Source organism: Schistocerca gregaria, chromosome 4, assembly GCF_023897955.1.
Source record: "Schistocerca gregaria isolate iqSchGreg1 chromosome 4, iqSchGreg1.2, whole genome shotgun sequence".
NCBI lineage: Eukaryota > Metazoa > Arthropoda > Insecta > Orthoptera > Acrididae > Schistocerca > Schistocerca gregaria.
Window position 1 is genome coordinate 683,580,850 of NC_064923.1, and position 24,138 is coordinate 683,604,987.

The 24,138-nt window shown below is 46.0% G+C and overlaps 1 protein-coding gene across 1 annotated transcript in view; it reads right to left on the reverse strand.

Moving 5' to 3' along the window:
* Positions 1 to 24,138, reverse strand: part of LOC126267869 (cytokine receptor-like) — a 238,964-nt gene that overhangs the window by 198,984 nt on the left and 15,842 nt on the right. The window contains exon 2 of the mRNA XM_049973179.1: positions 2,567 to 3,330. Coding sequence (XP_049829136.1) covers positions 2,567 to 3,330 — 764 coding nt within the window. The remainder of the gene's footprint in view (positions 1 to 2,566; positions 3,331 to 24,138) is intronic.

A 24,138-nucleotide genomic window follows, 5' to 3' on the forward strand; every position in this document is an offset into this window, starting at 1 on the left:
GGACCCCGCCCCTAGTCATTTCCACGTTTTCCGCCCGCTGAAGGAGTTTTTGTCAGGACGGCGACTCACGTGCGACGATGAAGCCAAGACTGTAATTTGAAGGTGGTTGCCGCGCGGGATTAGCCGAGCGGTCTGGGGCGCTGCAGTCATGGACTGTGGCAGCTGGTCCCCGCGGAAGTTCGAGTCCTCCCTCGGGCATGGGTGTGTGTGTGTGTGTGTGTGTTTGTCCTTAGGACAATTTAGGTTACGTAGTGTGTAAGCTTAGGGACAGATGACCTTAGCAGTTAAGTCCCACAAGATTTCACACACATTTGAACATTTTTTTTTAAGGCGGTACCATGTCAGCCGGATTCTTCCACAGGGGCATCTCAGATTTAGTGCTGCTTAGGGACAAACGTCTGAAACCGTTGGTTTGGTTTGTTTTGTTTTAGGGCGTAAAAACAACTGAGGTCATACGCGCCCAAGCCAAAACTATAGAACGCAAACACAGAGACATGGGCAACGACTATATGTCAGTCCCAATGGAAGGAATTGGAGACATCTAAACAAGGAACGTGGAAAAAGGGCTAAAAATACCAAATAAAAATGGAGATCCAAAACGAAAAATTAAATGGCCTTCACCATATTGCTTCGGCGGATAAAGAGCAAAACGTGGGCGACAGATCGTGCGTCATGTGTTAAAACAGCTGATAAATCAGATGGCAAACCCAAGATGGAACGTAGCCGGCCGGACTAACCGAGCGGTTCGAGGCGCTTCAGTCTGGAACCGCGTGACCGCTACTGATGTCCTCAGATGTTAAGCCCCATACTGCTCAGAGCCATTTGAACCATTTTGAACCAAGATTGAACGTAAATTAGTGAAAAAAAGGCATTCCAGCAGGTAGTGGCGGGTAGTTAAAATTTGGGCGCAATGCGGAGATCGTGGTAGCGCAGTGCCAGTGAGCAAATGACGATGGCTAAAAAGACACTGGCCAACACGCAGCCGAGATAAAATGATCTCTTCCCGGAGGGAGGGCCGAGAGGAGGTCGTCGAAGGCGCCGGGAGAGGCTTAAGAAGCCGAAGCTTATTCCCGCGAAGGGAGGACCATTGGCGATGCCAAAGGGACATCACCGCGTGACAGGCGGCAACGGAGAGATCATCGGAGGGAATAGAGGTTCTGCCGGGATGAGGTACGAGGACTGCAGTCTTGGCAGCAGCCTCGTTTCCTGGCAGACCGACATGACCAGGGACCCACAGAAACATGACACTGGCTCCACCAAGAGCGAGCACATGAGAAGGAGGAAGGAGAATGAGATGTACCTCTCGATGCAACAGATGCTTAAAAGCTGAACAATCCCGTGAACAAGCCCGTATGCTAAGGACGGTTAAGCGAAGGAAGCACTTGAGGGGAAACCAAACGCCGCGCGGGATTAGCCGAGCGGTTTGAGGCGCTGCAGTCATGGACTGTGCGGCAGGTCGCGGCGCAGGTTCGAATCCTCTCTCGGGCACGGGTGTGTGTGTGTTTGTTCTTAGGATAATTTAGGTTAAGTAGTGTGTAAGCTTAGGGACTGGATGATCTTAGCAGTTAACTCCCATAAGATTTCATACATATTTGAACATTTGAACAAAAACTCGGCAGGCAGAGGAATGACACCACCTGATGCCTCCAATAAGAGTGTCCGGACCAAGGTGAACATGGAAACTCGTGGGTTTTTATGGCCGCCATCCCTGTACGCAATGGGCATTTACGACGGTGACGAAACTCCATGGTCAAGTGACCCACTTCTCTCCTGAGTCCCTGTCCCTGCTGTGGCCAGAGGTGCCTAACAAGTGGATCCAGGTAGGCACTTTTCCGCCTTGTCGACCGAAAGCATTGCTTGCTCATCCGCGTGAGAAACTCTTGGCACCAGTGTTCTGTCCTGGTAAGTGCTTTGAGGAGTTCCTCGCCTTAATAGCTGCACATGGATTCCAAACCCCAAATGTCCACAGGAAGATTTTCTGCTACATAACCAAACTACCAAATGCCAGCTTCTTCTCAACTCCAGAAAATACAATTCGAAGATTTCACACACATTTGAACATGATTTTTTTTTTACCAAACAACAGACGGTGCAGCTCTGGCTGAAAGACCTGGCGAAGGACCTGGCAGCCCTCGGGGTGGAAGCGGCTGGACGAACCGACAACAAAACTGAAAGGAATTGAGGCAGTTTGTGGAAGCATGCGTGGTCTGTAGGCCCTTTGACTGGTGGATACGTATCTGTGTATTCACAATATGCTGTACAGTGTTTCAGGAAGTGTTAAAAATTAAAGATTTGTTACTAGCCTACTCTCATTGATTGAAAGTGGCTAAATGGACGAAATGTAAAAAGTAGCCGGCCGCGGTGGTCTCGCGGTTCTAGGCCCGCAGTCCGTAACCGTGCGACTGCTACGGTCGCAGGTTCGAATCCTGCCTCGGGCATGGATGTGTGTGATGTCCTTAGGTTAGTTAGGTTTAAGTAGTTCTAAGTTCTAGGGGACTAATGACCACAGCAGTTGAGTCCCACAGTGCTCAGAGCCATTTGAACCATTTGTAAAAAGTACACGTACCCGTAATGCGGCAGTAAGCGTCGGTCCACTCGCTCCAGTTGCCCAGCAGCATGCCGTTGTGCTCGTCGAGGTTGATGGCCCTGACGGCGACCTTGTAGCTGGCGTCGGGGTCGGCGTCGCAGAAGGGCACGTCGAGCACGTCGGTGAGGTTGTGCGGCGCGGCGGGCCGCAGCGGCAGCGTGCGGTTGCGGCCGGAGGCGGCGTGCAGCAGCAGCGCCTGGTAGAGGTGGCGGGGGCCGCCCGGCGGGACCGGCGCCTCCCACGCCAGCGCCAGCCGCCCCGCCGGCTGCGGCCGCACCGCCACGCGCGCCACCGGCCCCGGCGGGCCGACGCGCGAGCGCAGCGCCAGCGGCCGCGGCGCCGGCGTGCAGCCCTGGTTGGTGCACGCCTCCACCACCACGCTGTACTCGCGGTCGCCGTCCACGGGCAGCGCGACGCGCGTGCCCTGCCCCGCCGCCACGTCGATCGCGCGCCCGCCGTAGCGCACCACGTAGCGCTGCAGCACGCCGTTCAGCGGCAGCGGCTCCAGCCAGCTCACCACCGCGCGCTCGCCCGTCACCTCCTCCAGCGTGACGTTGCGCGGCGGCGACGGCCGCGTCTCCATCGTCGTCACGTTCACCCACTTGCTACGGTCGCCCACCGGCTTGCCGTCCTCGTCGGCGGGAATCACCGACAGCCGGTACGTCGTGTACGGCTGCAGCTCCGTCACGTTCACCAGCACCTCCGTGCTGTTCGTCGACACCGCCAGCGTCTCCACTGCACCTCTGCGACAAAGAGACCACTCACACATCTCCTCCATACACTCGGTTTACGTACACTACTGGCTATTAAAATTGCTACACCACGAAGATGACGTGCTACAAACGCGAAATTTAACCGACAAGAAGAAGATGCTGTCATGTGCAAATGAGAGAGAATTCACACAAGGTTGGCGCCGGTGGCGACACCAAGATGCTGACACGCGAACAGTTTCCAACAGATTTCTCATACACAAACAGCAGTTGACCGGCGTTGCCTGGTAAAACGTTATTGTCAAACCTCGTGTAAAGAGGAGAAACGCATAGCATAACGTTTCCGACTTTGATAAAGGTCTGATTGTATCCTATCGCGATTGTGGTTTATCGTACCGTGACATTGCTGCTCTCTTTGTTCGAGATCCAATGACTGTTAGCAAAATATGGAATCGGTGGGCTCAGGAGGGTAATACAGAAAGCCGTGCTGGATCCCAACGGACTCGTATCACTAGCAGTCGAGATGACAGGCATCTTATCCGCATGGCTGTAACGGATCGTGCAACCACGTCTCGATCCCTGAGTGAACAGATGGGGACGTTAGCAGCAGCATGGACTATTAGCTCGGAGACCATTGCTGCAGTTACCCCTGACGCTGCACACAGACAGGAGCGCCTGCGATGGTGTACTCAACGACGAACCTGGGTGCACGAATGGCAAAACGTCATTTTTTTCGGATGAATCCAGGTTCTATTTACAGCATCATGATGGTCGCATCCGTGTTTGGTGACATCGTGATGAACGTACATTGGAAGCGTGTATTCGTCATCGACTTACTGGCGTATCACCCGGCGTGATGGTATGGGGTGCGATTGGTTACACGTCTCGGTCACCTGTTGTTCGCATTGACGGCACTTCGAACAGTGGACGTTACATTTCAGATGTGTTACGACCCGTGACTCTACCCTTCATTCGATCCCTGCGAAACCCCACATTTCATCAGGATAATGCACGACCGCATGTTGTAGGTTCTGTACGGGCCTTTCTGGATACAGAAAATGTTCGACTGCTGCCCTGGCCAGCACATTCTCCAGATGTCTCACCAGTTGAAAACGTCTGGTCCATGTTGGCCGAGCAACTGGCTCGTCATAATACGCCAGTCACTACTCTTGATGAACTGTGGTATCGTGTTGAAGCTGCATGGGCAGCTGTACCTGTACACGCCATCCAAGCTCTGTTTGACTCAAGGCCCAGGTGTATAAAGGCCGTTATTACGGCCAGAGGTGGTTGCTCTAGGTACCGATTTCTTAGGAGCTATGCACCCAAACTGCGTGAAAATGTAATCACATGTCAGTTTTAGTATAATATATTTGTCCAATGAGTGCCCGTTTATCATCTGCATTTCTTCTTGGTGTAGCAATTCTAATGGCCAGTAGTGTACTTTGTTAACACTCAAAACCATTTTGCCACCAGGGTCGTCGCCGGCCGCGGTGGTCTCGCGGTTCTAAGCGCTCAGTCCGGAGCCGCGCGACTGCTACGGTCGCAGGTTCGAATCCTGCCTCGGGCATGGATGTGTGTGATGTCCTTAGGTTAGTTAGTCTTAAGTAGTTCTAAGTTCTAGTGGACTGATGACCGCAGCTCTTAAGTCCCATATTGCTCAGAGCCATTTGAACCATTTTAACCACCAGGGTCGTCGCCAGAAAGTTGGTTCGTACATTTATGTTTCGACCCCTGTGGCGCCTCTTTTACCATCGTTAAAATAACTTAAGAAGGATTCTCATTCTTCAATTCCTTTTACATTTACAGAGTCCCACAGAAAAATATATACACACTTTAAGAAACGAAAAGTATTACTTATGTGTTTATTTTAAATTTAATAACTGACCACACATGTTGTACAACCTTCAGCTTAGCACATGGGTTACTTTAAAAGTTCAAAACAACAACTCTGAGGACATCTGCACTGAGCCTAGTATACTCTGCGGCGGAGTACTGCACACCAGTATGGCTAAACAGTTGCCACGTGAACAAAATCGATGTCGAACTTAACAACACTATGCGTATTTATTTCAGGAACCGTTAGGTCTACCCCTAACGTATGGCTACCTGTCCTGAGTCATATACTACCTCCAAAAATACGACACATCGATATACCTGATCTTAGTACTAAGAGGCTTCGTTCAAGACACCCTCCTCTTGCTCTCGACAGCCTCACTGGGTCTGACATCAACTCTTGGAGAAGAGAATGGCTCCGGAATGCCCCAACAACTTGCTTTATATTGCCGACGCAGTACCTCGTTTTGATCAACCCCGCAAGATCTGGTCAACTCTGAACCCATTAAGAACTGGGCATGGAAGATGTGATGACTCACTCTCCAAATGGGGACTGCTGTCTTCGCCAGCATGTGACAGCGGCGCGCTCTAAGCAGACCATCCAACACATCAGTGAAGAATGCAGTGCTAGAGCGTTCAGTGGGGACTTTGAAGAATTCCCCGTGGAATCCCAAAGATCCATCGAATATATACAAGGACTAGATGTTTGTCTGTGAATATATGTATTCTTATGTAATGTAAAGTAACCTGATCCAATACTGAAATGTAGTTAAATGCCATGCGCTAAATAATAAATAAATGTTCAAAATGTTCACCGTTGACGGCTATACACAACAGAACGACGGACTGTCACCGCAACTACGTCAGTCAATGTTATAGTGGAGATCGCTGCACATGTCGCTGTAATCCCCATGCGAAGTTCATGCAGCGTGATGCGTAGCTTACGTCGTTAGACGTTATCTTTCACGGTTCCCCATAAATGAAAGTCCAAAGGTGTTAGATCACTTCGTCGAATACAATGCCGCCAAAAATTGTTGTCCGGGAAAGTTCGTACGGCTAGGTGGTCGCGCATCGTTCTGTTGGCGCACTTATACCTGGCAAAACTGATGCATAACATTTACAGGTACATTCCTCCAGCAACAGTAGCATCAAACAAAAAGGGTCATACTAATCCCCTAGATGATAGTCCACACCACACATGAACCTCTAGTAGGTTGACCGCTTTACATAAACATGCGGATTTCCCGGTGCCCAGTACACACTGTTATGGCGATTCATGATTCCATTAAGTTCAAATTGCGCCTCGTCATTCCACACTACCTTCGTCACAAATTGTCCGTCATCAGTTACCATTTGCTAATACCATTCGCAAAATTGAATCCGGTGATCAGTATCGTCATCCCTAATCGCTTGCAGTAATCGTGGAATGTAAACTTTCCACTCTGCAGCTTTCAGAATTTTTCGTCCGCTTGTGCTGCTTACCCCCCACTTCACGCGCACATTGCGTAGCAGACTTCTGTGGAAAATTAACAAACGTATCCAACACGAGGGCCGACGAAGCAGGACTTGTAGCTGTACGCTATCTTCCTGATCTTCCTTTGTGAATATCACAAATCGTTCTATGCAAATAAAACTTGTCAATTATACGTTTATTTGTTAGGCGGGTTTGCGGGTTCTGTTTCAAACTCCGGGCTCCACTGACGTTGCACTTCAATGGCATTATAAAACTTGATAAACCACTTAACAATACATTTTCGTTGCTTGAATGTCAAGCGTGCTCCAGCCGTCTTGTTTTCTCAATACCCAGATGAAAGTACTAACATCTGTTGAGCCAAAGACCATACTACAACGCACTCGCAACACAAATCGACAGTATCGATATCTCGATAGAGCCTGACAAAGAGTGTATACATTTTTCTGGCGGACTCTGTATACGTAAATAATTTAAATATATTGAATGTGGCTGCACTATAGCAACGGTTACAGAACAGAAGGTATAAAGACAGCTATAATGTTGCACTAAATGGTGGTTTTCAAATAACCTTTACCGTGGTTTCGACGGATTTAAACCCGTCTTCTTCAGAAGGGCAAACAAATTTCACATTAGCAAGTCATTCAGTAAAAGTTGTCTGCACATGTATGTCCATATGTAAAAATTAAGGCCCCTAGAATCAAGGGCTTGTCACATCAGTAAAAACAATCACTTAAAATAACAGACAATGTAAGTAGCTATATGCCGACTACAATATGTCCACATGCCGACTCCAATTCGTCCACATATGGACATACAGACCGTTGCCGATACATATCACGTGGAGACATTTTTTTACTGAATGAATTGCTAATATGAAGTTTCTTTGTTCTTCTGAAGAAGATGGGTTTAAATCTGTCGTAACCATGGTAAAGGTTACTCGAAAACCACTATTTATTGGTTGGCTGTCTTTTATACCTGCTGCTAAATTATTAAATAAATTATGTAAAGTGAAATGTATTCGCAGTCGCGTATAAGGAAAACCATCAGCTGTGTAACCGGGTGGCGACAACGAAGATTTGTGCCTGATCGAGAATCGAACCCGGATGTCTCGCCTATCGCGAGCGGTCGCTATACCATTAGGCCATCCCACCACGTTTCACGGCCAGCCCTGAACTTCCATATGTCGTCAACCATGTGTCTACAACCTGTACTTGTATATCCATTGAGTACATTCTCGTACAAGGGAGACATTTTAATTGAACTTTGCATCGTACTTCTGAACAACACAGGCACTGCAATATCGTATTTATAAATAGTGTCACGTTTGTAATAATAAGCATACAGTACGGACCTAGAGCTCCTGGTTTATTTCGTGTCTTACTACACATGCTATTACGCGACAATGAGTCGTTCATTATCATTGGATTATCTTTTATGGTATGATCTTATACTGGTCAGTACGATTGCCGATGACTGAAACAATAATTATTGTAAAGATTCAGCAAACGTTCTTTACGTCAGTTCCTATCCTTTACTATACTGCAGTACTTAAAGTTAAATGTGGCCACTGTAATTGCACTAGCAGAAGCTGGTATGGTTTTGCTGAGCGATATTATAAATTATCTCTAGCCTTAATTGTCATTACTTGTATCTCTCGTTTAACAGAACGTTCACAAATCTTATTCGTTTACGAAGTCCGATATTTTTATTAAGTTACGCGGTGTAGATCGTTTATTCAGTAAAGATATTTTAAATGCAACCACAAAAGCCGAAGGTACTCGGCAACTTTGGCTTGAGCAGGATTCCTTCTGACAGAAAGATAGCAAGACTTAGCTCTGTCGAATATGACACTTATGATCAATCAAGCCAGAAAACAACGTCAAGCTGACATACAAAAGCAAGCTAATTTACAGCGCATGCGCACCGCACGAGATTTTAAATATCGCGTCACCCACTTATAACACTGGCCTAGTTGTACACTTACAAATTGTAAAACTGGTGTATGCGTAAATTGTACCTCCCAATATTGTGAATTTTAAGAACGTAAAATTAACAACGAAAGCGTTCTGTTTATCTGACCTTCTTACTATGCCTGTAAAGGTTAAGTTTAGATCGAATACAAAAAGTAATTAGTTTTTGCATAAATTTTTCAAAATTATTTTCCTTTCATTACACTCACATAGCGTTGTAAGCCGGACAAATGCCCAGCGGGCAGGACATTTATAATTGGGCATTTTCCTAAAGCTGTTTTAAATGACCAAAATCTGCGCATTCATATGAAAAAGTACTTTTTAAAGTTTTTAGTGCTAGAATATATAATTTACCAATTAAAATAAGGGATGGGACGTACTACCGATATTAAAAGTTAGTAAATGTTTCCACTTAAAACTACGTACCGGTATATCATTCACTGCCTCTACTCCTAAGAATGGAAAGAAAGAAGACGGAAGCATTTTTTTTCCTTGCATTCCAACTCGCTGCATCAAGGAAGGGCATCTGTTGCTGACAGTTGCTTATCATTTATACTGTTCTTTTCCGTTTTACCAGCACACACACACACACACACACACACACACACACATTGTTCTTCGGAAATCACTTTGTAATATAACACACTTCATAATCTGTGTCTAATCTCTCTGTGTTATTAAAGAATGGTTATTGATAACAAAATTATTACTGGATGTATTGAACAGCTGACATGTTTTCTTGATGACAAATGTTAAATTGTTTTCAGTGAAAAAAAAAAAAAAGCTTTGTCAGGTGTAGCGATATTTGAACCAGACTATAGTTTTCTGTTCTCCCGTTTCTTTATCTACTTTTGTACAACTGCAGTGCTGTGAAGGTAAAATGAGAACACTAAAATAAAAACAAGATTTAATAACAAAAAATGGAAGCCCAAGGCGCTGCATTGAAGCTGGTAAAGGATGAGTTCCCTCACATTGTTCCACTTGGGTGCCTACGCAACTATTAAACTTGTTGTGATCTGAAATATTTTCGGCTATCATACAATCAATACTTTCATGGCAAATGCAGATGATGTTTTGCAACATCAGCCGTAAAACAGAGCCACATTTTACAAGCAGTGTTCGATGAAATATCAGATGAAAAAAATTCAAATATATGATGTCACTAAAGCTTCCGGGATGGACAAGATGGAGGAGCCGTATCTTTTGTCTTGAAAGTTTGAAATCAAATACAGTTGTCTTACAAACCTTAGCTGAAAACGAAAGGACGCAGTCATACCTGCAGCCTGACATAATGAAAAGAGTTCTGGATGTTGATGTTTTCTGGACAAGAGTTAAGAAAATGATAGTGCTCTTGAACCCAATCGCTCATTTCATAACAGCTTTAGAGTTAAATGCGCCTCAAGTTCACAAAATAGCCACGAACTTCAATAAGTTGGTGGAAGTTCTCATTGGGAAATTACCATCCTCTCCACTGCAATCTGCAGAAGAGAAGTCAGTCTTATCTAAATTCCAAGCTACGAAGTAATTCGTTGCGTTTACTATCCATCTTGCTACTAATCTTCTTGATCCAGCAGTACAAAGTAATAACCTGAAGCCTACCGAGGTTCTTGATGCAATAAGCTTTGTTTGTGGCGCAGCAAAGAGCACTGGACTATAAATCACTTACGTTAGAGAGAACTTGGCTAATTATAGGGAGAAACAAGGAATTTGGTCCAGACAATCTGTGTGAGAAGGAGTAGATCCTCACTCTAAGGAAGATGAAAATCATTGTGTACGTCATTTATTGTAGTGGCGAGGTTTAAGATGAACTTGTGAATTGGCACAAGCTGCCATGAAAATTCTGGGAGCGCCAGTTACATCTGCTGCTAGAGAGTGTTCCTTTGGCACTTTTGGGTAGATCTCTCTCACCAGAGAATTGCAAAATTAACTTACCTCTCCTATAACTGGAAGTTAATGAATGGAGCAGGAACACGACATATTCTTGTAGAATCCAAGAAAAACCTGATACTGAACAAACAAATGCAAAGATAAAATGAAAAAGAAACCAGCAGTCAGCAAGGAATTAGGCTCAGGAGAATCTGAGGCACAGTGGGAATTCCATAATTCTTTTCCAACTTACGAAGATCATGAAACTGTTTCAATTTTTTGCAGTAGTATAGTTAAGTAAAAACATTATGAACAGGCCACCTACTTAACATAAACCGTACTTCACTTCAAAAATTATTTTAAAACTTGAGTGTTGTTTTCTTTTTTTCTTATGTGCTATCCCTAAGAATTGATCTCATTAAAGATGTAAAAAGTTACGTTTACAGTCCAGTTTACTTACTCTTCCCTAATTCTCAAGCAGCTTTTTCAAGTTGGTTACCCAACCACTAACGAAACAGTGTTACAAAAAACATATCCGATACAAAATATAAGCTTAATTTTTTTATAAGCGTCACTTATCAATTAATCTTTAACATGCATAAGTGCCCGAGCATTTATGAATTCTGGGCATTTGTCCAGACATCCTGGGCATTTGCCTCAACTTGTAAATGCCCAGGTATTTTGCGTCAGTACCCTCACATGAAAACTTAACCTATTAATACGATGTTGCAGTGCTTGCATGCTAGACCAAAGGGACCTTGCGTCTTATCCAGAATAACACAGCCACTGCAATGTCGTCTACACCGTGCAAGCAACTTGTAAGTAAAATGTCTCACCTGTACGGGAATATACATAATGGATGTATGAATGCAGATTGTTGTATGGTTGACGATATATGGAAGTGTGGATATGGCCGTGAGTTGTGCAGGGATAGCCAAACAGTAGGGCGACCGCTCGCTTCATGCGGGAAATCCGGGTTCGATTCCCGGTCCGGCAGAAATTTTCACTGTTGTCATTCCATTCTACAGCTGATGGTTGTCCATATTCGCAAGTTGTTCTGTAGGCCAACTGGAGGCTGTTTCCCGGCGTGATAGACCGCAAGTGTCGGATATCAAATTGTTGGTCTCGACGCCCCCTTCATCAATGTGGTACATCGTAAACAGTTACAATTTAAACAAAATTCCTATCACATGCATCTATCGGTTTTAGAGGGGCCTTGGTAGATGAAGTTTTGATACGGAACCCATGTCCGGAAATTCACCGTTTTGATGTAAAATCAGTTTGAAGAATGCATCACTTTCAAATCTCCCGCTTCATGGCACGCAGCTGAGACAATGAACACTGTATGTCATATGTGCTGCAGAAGCGCATAGCATCGAAAATATGTCGAGTACTTCTCCTCGGGTTCTCCTCCTCGTTAAGAAGGACGTCCTCTTCAAATTCAAGAGTGAAGCGCGTCCATGGAGCCCCACATTCAACACTCCTAGCTTCGAACGTACCAGCTTCTCGTAGACGTTGCTGTAGTCGGACGAAGATGGTGTGTGACGTCATAATTACGGCTGCGTCCACTTCTCAGCTTGTGTGCGTACTGTGAAGCTGGGGATTTGTAAGTGTTTCAATCATCAAACTTATTTTATATCCAAACGGTACATTTCTGGACGTGGGTTCTTTATGAAAAACTCCTCTACTTAGCCCCCTCTACAATCTCTATAAGCCCTGTCAGGAATTTTCAATCCGAAACGGCGAATCGTTTCGGCTATTTTTCTAACAATTATTCCTTAGCGCAGCCTACCCTGTAACACACTTATGAGCTTTCCAGACTGTTTCTGACCACCCTATATGTATAATTTTCTGCGTTTCAAGGCTTAGGCAGTACACCTGTTCAGACTTCACATAATTAGCTCTATCTCTTTCTCGGCCATCCAGCATAATCTCTTCCTATGGTTTTCTACTCGTTTACAACTAATGGAATTATATCTTCACATATCCGCTTGATCTTCCGTCCACATTCTTGACTGTATTAAATTACATACTCCCAATGCTGCCAGGATGTCGTAATTAGCCCGCATCTCGTGGTCGTGCGGTAGCGTTCTCGCTTCCCACGCCCGGGTTCCCGGGTTCGATTCCCGGCGGGTCAGAGATTTTCTCTGCCTCGTGATGGCTGGGTGTTGTGTGCTGTCCTTAGGCTAGTTAGGTTTCAGTAGTTCTAAGTTCTAGGGGACTGATGACCATAGATGTAAAGTCCCATGGTGCTCAGAGCCATTTTGAACCATGTCGTAATTTTTTACGTGGTCCCTCCTTGAGCAATGTTTGGCAGTTCTTAAAAATCTCATTTCTGCTGAGTGCATGCTTTTTTTTTCTTTCTTTTTCTCTCAGTCCAGAATTCGTTACCATAGAGTAGCTCGACACTGCTATTGTGTTACACAGTTTCAATTTTTGGCTCAGCTAAATTCATTTTTTAAAGTTTTGTTTAATGTTCCACATACGTGCTGAAATTCGTTGCTTTTCATTTCTATGTCTTTGTCGACGACAAGACATGTCACTGCCTCACTAAGTCAAATTGAAGACTTGCTCAACCTCGTTTTCGATAACTCTCTTAGATAGAACAGGGAATTTTCTTTAGTGGAACATAACTTTTGTTTATTTTAGTAGCATATATTTTTACATTGTAATGTTTTCTTCCCAACGTAACTTGTACTTAGTAAGTTGTAAGTCCATAGTTTGTAATGCATTATCTGCATACAGCATAGTATTTAGATGGTGGTTCCTTTTCAGCTGTATACCTTCATAGACTTCCTTCTTCCAGTTTTTTTACGGGATCTTCAATATACATGTTAAAAAAGGAGTAAATGATATGCTACATCCCTCGATTTATTATTATCACATCCGTTTTTGAAGGACCTATAATTATGATTCTTTTTGTGTCCTTATATGGGGTGAAGCACCTATGTGGTAATAGAAAGTCCGGTTTTCACAAAACGGATTGGTAGTCAAATGGTTCAAATGGCTCTGAGCACTATGGGACTTAACATCTGAGGTCATCAGTCCCCTAGAGCTTAGAACTACTTAAACCTAACTACCCTAAGGACATCACACACATCCACGCCCGAGGCAGGATTCGAACCTGCGACCGTAGCAGTCACGCGGTTCCAGACTGAAGCGCCTAGAACCGCTCGGCCACCGCGGCCGGCGATTGCTAGTCAGGGGCTTGTACTGTTAGCCAATCAACAGATTGTAATAATATTTAGAAAGCGAATTTTTTGATCAAACATACACTGCATGGAAAAAATGTCCATCGACATTAAAACTCAAAGTGAGGTAAATCAGAACGCCTGTGATTTCTGTTGCAGGATTCTACCGTTTACGAGATATCTTATTTTGAAAAGTTTCCACACCGACACTTGAACAATTCCTGTGGTAGCACACACTAAAGAACAACAAAAGTTCTATAAATTTTGACTAGCAACGAGACAATTGACTATCACAGGCTGTGTTCAAAATGAGCACCGGCAGCGGCTGTACACGTTTCCAGTCTGGTATGGAACCACTGTTGCACACGTGCTAGTATTTGAGCGAAGATGTCTGAGCAGACCGCAGTAATACGTCGTTGCATACCATCGGGTGTAGCTGGTATGTCCTTGTAGACAGCCTCTTTCAGCTTTCCACACAGAAAAACGTCTACAGGCGTCAAATCCGGAGAACGGACCGGTCAAGGTACAGGTCCACTGCGTCCAATCCAATGATTTGGAAACAATACGTCAAAATATGCTGTAGTGCTTCGTACACTGTAGGCTGGACAGCTATTATGCTGGTACCACAATTCCCCCTTGTCTGCAAAGGAACGTCTTCTAGCATCCGAGGAAGATGATCTCAAAAATGATTCAAATGGCTCTGAGCACTATGGGACTTAACATCTGAGGTCATCAGTCCCCTATAACTTAGAACTACTTAAACTTAACTAACCTAAGGACATCACACATATCCAGGTCCGAGACAGGACTCGAACCAGAGACCATACTTGTGGTCTTTCAGTGTTTCGTCTGTGAAAAATCAGGTCTATGAGCTGATGGTTTACTATCCCACAGCAAACGTTCATACTCCATGGACGCTGACGTTCCATGTGCTGAAGGCGACGGGAATAGTCAACAGACCAATGGTGCATGTTTCGGCGGTTTAGTTGGCCTTGATTAGTAAATGTGGTTCCGTCGCTGAACGAGATAAATGATAAATCTGGAGTATTCTGTCTTAATACCTATGTACAGAAGTTAGCACCTTTCTCATAATCGTTTTCATACGGCTCTTGATGGAGAGAGATGTGACACGGGTGGAGCCTACCTATTTCGATGGGAAATGCGTGGAACACTTGCCTCACTTGTGCCGCTTCCTCGTGCAATTGCGCAGCAGCTATCGTGCGAACCAATTGCAACAGCATCAACAACATTAATTTCCCCCTCTTCTGTTGTCTGTCACTTGTTTCCTTCTGTTACGTTGTCTAGGTCTTACACTACCACTTTCACGAAACTGGTTGAAGAGGTTGATAAATAACTGACGAGATGGTTGACGCCTATTGCGATATCTTGCCGCATACACCGTAAAAGAATGAACTGCATTCTTCCTACACTCTCCGTACACCACGAGCAAGTCGGCTTTTTCTATATTGGTAAATCTCATTGTCCACTCACGACCTACTGCTTGGATTGTCACACATTAACTGACTAGCAAAGTCGCAATGCAGTCAAGGACACTGTAAGGAAACATAACAACATCGTACCTAGAAACTACGGAGGTAGAATGGCACAAATTTTCAAAACACGACTCTCACTAGAATCCTAAAAAAAAAACGCCACTGACGCTCTAATTATCTTAATTTACCCTCTTTTAGTTAATGCCAAGAGGCACTGTTCCACTTAAAAATAGTATTTTTGCACAAAAAATACACATCCTAATTATTATTACAATCTGTTTATTTGGCTAACAGTACAAGCCCCTCCCATCAACTGCACTTTCCATTTCTGCAATATCTTATCTGCAGTGCAAGTTTTAGGCGATTCACACTGTCCATGCTTCTGATTGCCCGCGTAAGACACAAGGGCTTGCCCGTTGCTCTAGCAGTTGCAACTGGTAATACGTAATTACGAACTTCAGTCTGTTATTGCACGTCCGCTACACTTCTGATCATTGTTGACGTCTATTAAATTCGGATCTAGTCACGGGAAACGTGCAGATGTCCTCAGTGCGTCGCAGAGTAGTAAATCATTTTTATCACCTCAGGATTACTACTGTGATTCAGAAGTGTCTACAATCTTACGCACTACTGCAGGCCGATGGCGGGCATCTAGTCGTCAGAAAGGGAAAGGAACTGAGCTGTGTCGTTCAGCTGGACAGGAATGCAGCTCAGTGTGCAGGAACAATTGCGCCATTCTCCTGGAGGAACGTAGGGAAACCACCTAGAAGTCCGAGAAGGACTACTCCTGATGGCGGACATAGCAATGACAGCCCGCGCAGTGCGGAAGGCCGCTTGTGGGCTGTTGCCTTGTCTACTTTATCAGCGGCCGCATTTACTTTTTGCTGTAACATTTCAGGAGGTTTGTAAAAATGTCACTCTCGTCGAATAAAAAGGATTGTTGGGTTGGCTTGTTTGGGGGAAGAGACCAAATAGCGAGGTCATCGGTATCATCAGATTAGGGAAGGAAGTCGGCCGTGCCCTTCCAAAGGAAGCATCCTGGCATTTGCCTGGAGCGGTTTAGGGAAATCACGGAAAACCTAAATCAGGATGGCCGGACGACGGAATTGAACCGTCATCCTCCCGAATGTGAGTCCATTGTGCTAACCACTGCGCCACCTCGGTCGGTGAATTAAATGTTAAAGTATTAATTGCTGATGGATGTCCGTAACAAAGAACTGTCAGCGCAGGTATCTAGATTGACATCAGCCGGGAACCGAGCGAGGTGGCGCAGTGGTTAGCACACTGGACTCGCATTCGGAAGGACGACGGTTCAATCCCGTCTCCGGCCATCCTGATTTAGGTTTTCCGTGATTTCCCTAAATCGTTTCAGGCAAATGCCGGGATGGTTCCTTTGAAAGGGCACGGCCGATTTCCTTCCCAATCCTTCACTAACCCGAGCTTGCGCTCCGTCTCTAATGACCTCGTTGTCGACGGGACGTTAAACACCAACCACCACCACCACCATCAGCCGGGAAATGTGATGAAATGGTACGAACAAGACCATCCCCCGAAGAACAACTTTGTCTTAAATCACAAATAATGAATGCTTTCTACATGCCTCTCCCTGCTACGCTATTTATTCATCGTGTTGTGAGTGCCTAAAACCACGACCTGACATACAGCGGTTGGTCAAAAACAATCACGCGAGGTAACCGCACGGTCTTCGTCGTCTTGTCACGGTCCGGGCGCCTCTCCCGTCGGAGGTTCGAGTCCTCCCTTGGCATGGGTGTACGTGATGTGCTTAGCGTAAGTTAGTTTAAGTTAGATTACGTAGAGTGTAAACCTGGGACAATTTAGTCCCATAAGATTTTTCCACAAATTTCCAAAATTTTTTGGACAGAAACACGGAAACAAGCGAAAAATGCATGCTTGATCGTTAAGTACTGATACTAGCCAAGCCAGCAGATTGATCACGAGCGGTACCTGTGCAATGTCCTCAACACGCTGCAAGTGTCAGCCGTCGCCTAACAGTCTTTTATGCCTTACGTCTGGGCTAACTGGATTCGAAAGTGGACACAGTGTTGTTGCTTATATACTGGGTGCTTCCCTAATCTAGGTAGCCAAGAAGTGTGTGGTGTTTCAAGAGGCACCGTGTCGAAGGTTATACCGCGTACATGAAAAGCGAGAAACATTAACCGCTACGTCACAGTGCGGAGAAAGTGCGTGTTGAGTGTTCGTGAAAGGCGGTCATACAAGAAGATTGCGACGAAAAATAAGTGGACGAGTGCTGCGAAAGTCACTGCAGAACGAAACGTCACACTTGTAATGCCATTAGCACCAAAACAAAATCGAAGTTCCAAAAGCGTGGAATTGCAAGGAGAACTGGTGTTCCACAATAACTCAATCAGTGATGCAAACGTCCATAAAGGTATACTTGGTGCCAAAGCCATAAAACGGGGCAATGTATGAGTTTCCAACTACTGGCCGAGTTTACGTCCAAACAGCGAAACATGGCGTGACTTCGGTGATGATTTGGAGAGCCGTATCATGGTATAATTTCGGCCCAATAGTTATTTGCAATGTGGCATTACTGTCACGGATACGTGACCGTTTCGGCCGATCACTTCTGCTCCATGGCACAATGTGCGTTCCCCAATGGTTTTGCTCTGTTGGAAGACGACAGGATCTTTGTTCACACAACCCTCATCGTCCAGTACTTATTTGATGTGCACTGGAATGAACTGCCGTATCTCCGCTGGTCAACACAGCCGCCAGATCTCAACATTGTTGAACCTTTGCGATCTACTTTGGAACGAAGGGTGCACGAACGCTATACCCCTCTATATTACCGTCCAATTTTGCAGGAAGACTGATGGAAGAATCCCTTGAAAACCATATTTACCCATTCCGAGACGACTGGAAACTGTTGAATGCCAAAGGGTCTCCTACATCGTATTAGACGTTGTAATGTGTTTTGTTTTTGAAGTTTCTGTGTCGAGCAAGCCATCGCTTTATGTAGACACATAAACTGGTACACATTCGCGTTTATTAGGCTTCAATACATTTTTGTCTGAGGTACATCGCCCCAGAATTAAACTAAAAATAGTTCTCTTCTAAGGGTTTCCACCAATGTTTTGGAGTGGTTTAGCTTGTAAGGATGCCAGAAATGGAAATGCCCCCTCCCCCCCCCCCCCAAAAAAAAAAGTCTCCAATTGGGAATCCTTCTGTTGCCGGCCGAATTCAGGCAGTGAAAATTTTCCGCCACAGGATTCGAACCGGTGTGCATCCAAGTCGGGCGCCGCGCCACAAGCTTGCGTTAGCGACCTCGGATAACGAAGCGTGTACTATACGAAGACAACGGAAAGTAATAAAAGAAGTGGGCCAACCTACTTCATTCAAAAATGTTTCAAATGACTCTGAGCACTATGGGACTTAAGATCTGAGGTCATCAGTCCCCTAGAACTTACAACTACTTAACCTAACTAACCTAAGGACATCACACACATCCATGGCCGAGACAGGATTCGAACCTGCGACCGTAGGAGTCGCGCGGTTCCAGACTGAAGCGCCTAGAACCGCTCGGCCACACCGGCCGGCTACCTAGTTTATTCTTGCCATGTAACGTACAGGAGCTGAACAAATACAAAATGCCAAGCTTAATACGAAGTAGGAAACCCGTAAGCGTTCAAAACAGTTTTCACTCGTCTCGGAGTGGATAAATACGGGCCCTGAAAGGGTTTCAACTGAATCTTATATTATTCTTCCTGCACAGTAGTACAAAGTCCAGGTAATAATGGTAGAGGTGGATAGCGATCGCGCAGCCTTCACTCCAAAGTAAACTATACTCCTGGAAATTGAAATAAGAACACCGTGAATTCATTGTCCCAGGAAGGGGAAACTTTATTGACACATTCCTGGGGTCAGATACATCACATGATCACACTGACAGAACCACAGGCACATAGACACAGGCAACAGAGCATGCACAATGTCGGCACTAGTACAGTGTATATCCACATTTCGCAGCAATGCAGGCTGCTATTCTCCCATGGAGACGATCGTAGACATGCTGGATGTAGTCCTGCGGAACGGCTTGCCATGCCATTTCCACTTGGCGCCTCAGTTGGACCAGCGTTCGTGCTGGACGTGCAGACCGCGTGAGACGACGCTTCATCCAGTCCCAAACATGCTCAATGGGGGACAGATCCGGAGATCTTGCTGGCCAGGGTAGTTGACTTACACCTTCTAGAGCACGTTGGGTGGCACGGGATACATGCAGACGTGCATTGTCCTGTTGGAACAGCAAGTTCCCTTGCCGGTCTAGGAATGGTAGAACGATGGGTTCGATGACGGTTTGGATGTACCGTGCACCATTCAGTGTCCCCTCGACGATCACCAGAGGTGTACGGCCAGTGTAGGAGATCGCTCCCCACACCATGATGCCGGGTGTTGGCCCTGTGTGCCTCGGTCGTATGCAGTCCTGATTGTGGCCCTCACCTGCACGGCGCCAAACACGCATACGACCATCATTGGCACCAAGGCAGAAGCGACTCTCATCGCTGAAGACGACACGTCTCCATTCGTCCCTCCATTCACGCCTGTCGCGACACCACTGGAGGCGGGCTGCACGATGTTGGGGCGTGAGCGGAAGACGGCCTAACGGTGTGCGGGACCGTAGCCCAGCTTCATGGAGACGGTTGCGAATGGTCCTCGCCGATACCCCAGGAGCAACAGTGTCCCTAATTTGCTGGGAAGTGGCGGTGCGGTCCCCTACGGCACTGCGTAGGATCCTACGGTCTTGGCGTGCATCCGTGCGTCGCTGCGGTCCGGCCCTCGCTCAAAGTCCGTCAGCTGCACATACGGTTCACGTCCACGCTGTCGCGGCATGCTACCAGTGTTAAAGACTGCGATGGAGCTCCGTATGCCACGGCAAACTGGCTGACACTGACGGCGGCCGTGCACAAATGCTGCGCAGCTAGCGCCATTCGACGGCCAACACCGCGGTTCCTGGTGTGTCCGCTGTGCCGTGCGTGTGATCATTGCTTGTACAGCCCTCTCGCAGTGTCCGGAGCAAGTATGGAGGGTCTGACACACCGGTGTCAATGTGTTCTTTTTTCCATTTCCAGGAGTGTATAAAGGCTCAATAACACTTAGATCTGACGACTGGGTGGCTGTGGGGGACCCGACAATTCATCCTCGTGTTCACGAAACCAATTTTGGACGATGCAAGCTGTGTGAACGGGCACCCTGTCCTCTTGGAACACGTCATCATTGGGAAACAAACATTCTAACATGTGGTGGACCCACCTGATCAGGCAAAATGTTCACATAACCGTTGGCAGTAATGCGACCTGGCAGAGGAACTGTAGGACATATGGATACAGCAATATGGCTGCCCAAATCGTTACCGAGCTCTTGCAATGCTTCGTTCTTGGGAAGTAAACTCGGCCAAAAGTCGAAAAAATTGTGAAGCATGACTCATCTGGCCAAATTACTTTCTTCTGTTGCTCCATAGTCCAGTTTTTAGGTCTTCGGCAAATGCAGATGATAAACGGATATTCCTTGGAGAAATATATTACACTAGAACTGACATTTTCACGCAATTTGGGCACATATATTCTGAGAAATCAGTACCCAGAACAACCACCTCTGGCTGTAATAACGGCCTTGATACGCCTGGGCATTGAGTCAAACAGAGCTTGGATGGCGTGTACAGGTACAACTGCCCATGCAGCTTCATCAAGAGTAGTGACTGGCGTATTGTAACGAGCCAGTTGCTCGGCCACCATTGACCAAACGTTTTCAATTGGTGAGATATCTAGAGAATGTGCTGGCCAGGGCAGCAGTCGAACATTTCCTGTATCCAGAAAGGCCCGTACAGGACCTGCAACATGCGGTTGTGCATTATCCTGATGAAATGTGGGGTTTCGCAGGGATCGAATGAAGGGTAGAACCACAGGTCGTAACACATCTGAAATGTAACGTCCACTGTTCAAAGTGCCGTCAATGCGAACAAGAGGTGACCGAGACGTATAACCAATGGCACCTCATACCATCACGACGGATGAACGCCAGAATGGCGATGACGAATACACGCATCCAATGTGCGTTCACCGCGATGTTGCCAAACACGGATGCGACCATCAAGATGCTGTAAACAGAACCTGGATTCATCCGAAAAAATGACGTTTTGCCATTCGTGCACCTAGGTTCGTCGTTGAGTACACCATAGCAGGCGCTCCTGTGTGTGATGCAGCGTCAAGGATGAACGCAGCCATGATCTCCGACCTGATAGCCCATGCTGCTGCAAAAGTCGTCGAACTGTTCGTGCTGCTTGTGATACGAGGCCGTTGGGATCCAGCACGGCGTTCGGTATTACCCTCCTGAACCCACCGATTCCATATTCTGCCAACAGTCATTGGATCTCGACCAACGCGAGCAACAATGTCGCGAAACCATAAACCGCAATCGCGATAGGCTACAATCCGACGTATATCAAAGTCGGAAACGTGAAGGTACGCATTTCTCCTCTTTACACGAGGCATCACAACAACGTTTCATCAGGCAACGCTGTTTGTGTATAAGAAATCGGTTGGAAACTTTCCTCGTGTCAGCACGTTGTAGGTGTCGCCACCGGTGCCAGCCTTGTGTGAATGCTTTGAAAAGCTAATCATTTGCATATCACAGCAGCTTCTTCATGTCGGTTAAATTCCGTGTCTGTGGCACGTCATCTTCGTGGTGTAGTAATTTTAATGGCCAGTAGTGTATTTATGTTCAGTGACCAACCGTCCTGATCACTCAACCCACAAGTATTGTGATAGGGGATGAAGTTTTTCGTCTTTGCTCTGTCAATGCGGTGCCTCATGAAATACCGAGCACTTCGGCTTCTTGGTTGCCGAAGCACCCACCATTAGAACAACAAAATTTTTTCCTCGCTGGAATTCACTTAGCTCCAATATAATGCACTCACAACTGCACAGAACACTATTTTTACCACAAATGGCACTTGCAACGTAGTTAGGACATGACACAGGTGGCGTTGTTTGTCAAACCCAACAGCGCTAGTATCTGCGTTTATATTCAACCGTACACTTCTAGTAGTGTTTCCATATATGCGGAAAAGTGTTCTTTGTCGGACGTGTAGTTACTGGATTTGGGTTTTAATCCTGAGTGTTATTTTACGCGCCTTCATTGCCATGTACCAGACCATCGTAGTCGTTGCAACTGGCCCGGGCTTTGGGCTTCAGCATGCGGATTCCGATCTACACCGGAGATGGAGAACCTCTGTGCCTTAGGGTGTTGGGGGGATATGCCCTAAATCCAGCTTTCAACATTTCATATTCTGATGGATTCCCGTGGCGTCGTTATTTCGTCATTTTTGGTTACGTGTGTGACGTTGCTGTTAGACGTACAAGAGGTTAAAGAATGGGAATGTTGCTGAGAAACGAGCCAAACCACAGCGCTGCATACTATTTTTTTTTTTAATCTTCAGTATTCTGACTGCTCTGATGCGGCCCGGCCCGACTTCCTCTCCTGTTCCAACCTCTTCATCTCAGAGTAGCACTTGCAACCTACATCTTCAATTATTTTCTGGCTATATTCCAATCTCTGTCTTCCTCTACAGTTTTTGACCTCTACGGCTCCCTCTAGTACCGTAGTAGTCTTAACGTATTATTATCCTGTCCCTTCTCTATGTTTTGCACACATTCCTTTCCTCTCCGATTTTGCACTGAACCTCCTCATTCCCTACCTTATCAGTCCACCTATTTTTCAACATTCGTCTGCAGCACCACATCTCAAATGCTTCGATTCTCTTCTACTCCGGTTTTCCCACAGTCCCTGTTTCACTGTCTTACAATGCTGTGCTCAAAACGTACATTCTCAGAAATTTCTTCTTCAAATTAAGGCCTATGTTTGATACTAGTAGAGTTCTCTTGGCCAGAATTGCCCTTTTTGCCAGTGCTACACTGCTTCTGATGTCCTCCTTCCTCCGCCTCTCATTGGTAATTTTGTCCGCGGCTCGTGGTCTTGCGGTAGCGTTCTCGCTTCCCGCGCACGGAATCCCGGATTCGATTCCCGGCGGGGTCAGGGATTTTCTCTGGCTCGAGACGCTGGGTGCTGTGTGTCCTTCATCATCATTTCATCCTCATTCACTCGCAAGTCGCCGTAGTGGCGTCAAAGAACTTGTGGAGCGGCGGCCGAACCCCCCGCGAGAGGTCTCCCGGCCACCAATGCCACAGGCTAATTATTATTGGTTATTTTGTTGCCAAGGTAGTAGAATTCCTTAGCTTCATCTGCTTCATAACCATTCTGTGTTCACTAGACTATTCATTCCATCCAGCAGATCACGTAATTCTACTTCCCTTTCACTCAGAATAGCAACGTCATAAGCGAATCGTATCCTTGATATCCATTCACCTTGAATTTTAATCCCACTCCTGGACGTTTCTTTTATTTCCTTCATTGCTTCTTCGATGTACAGATTGAACACTAGGGGCAAATGACTACATCCCTGTCTTACACCCTTTTCAAACAGAGAACTTCGTTCTTGGGCGTCTGTTCTTATTATTCCCTCTTGGCTCTTTCACATACTGTATATTACCCGGCTCTCCCTATAGTTTACTCTTATTTTGCTCAGAATTTCGAACATCTTGAACCATTTTACTTTGTCTAATGCTTTTTCCAGGTCGTCAAATCCTAAGAACGTGTCTGCATTGGGTAAGAAACATAAAACACTTAACAACTTTCTGAATTAGTCGACTCACGTTACTATGAGCTCTCAACAGCTGAAGTAACCACGCACCGCAGCGAGACGAGCCGGAAGTGGGTGAGTCAAGCTCTGATAAATCTGCTCGGTATCTGGAGCCGCGCTGTCTGCCTTGCTCCCCATAGGTGTGGCGAGTGCGTAGCGCAACACTTGGGACAGACAACCTGGCGATTTATTTTATTTGCTTGCTGCTTCTCTTATATGTGAACTACAACCCAGAATCAACTGAAGGCCATGTTTCACAATTATTATATTTCTTTATGCC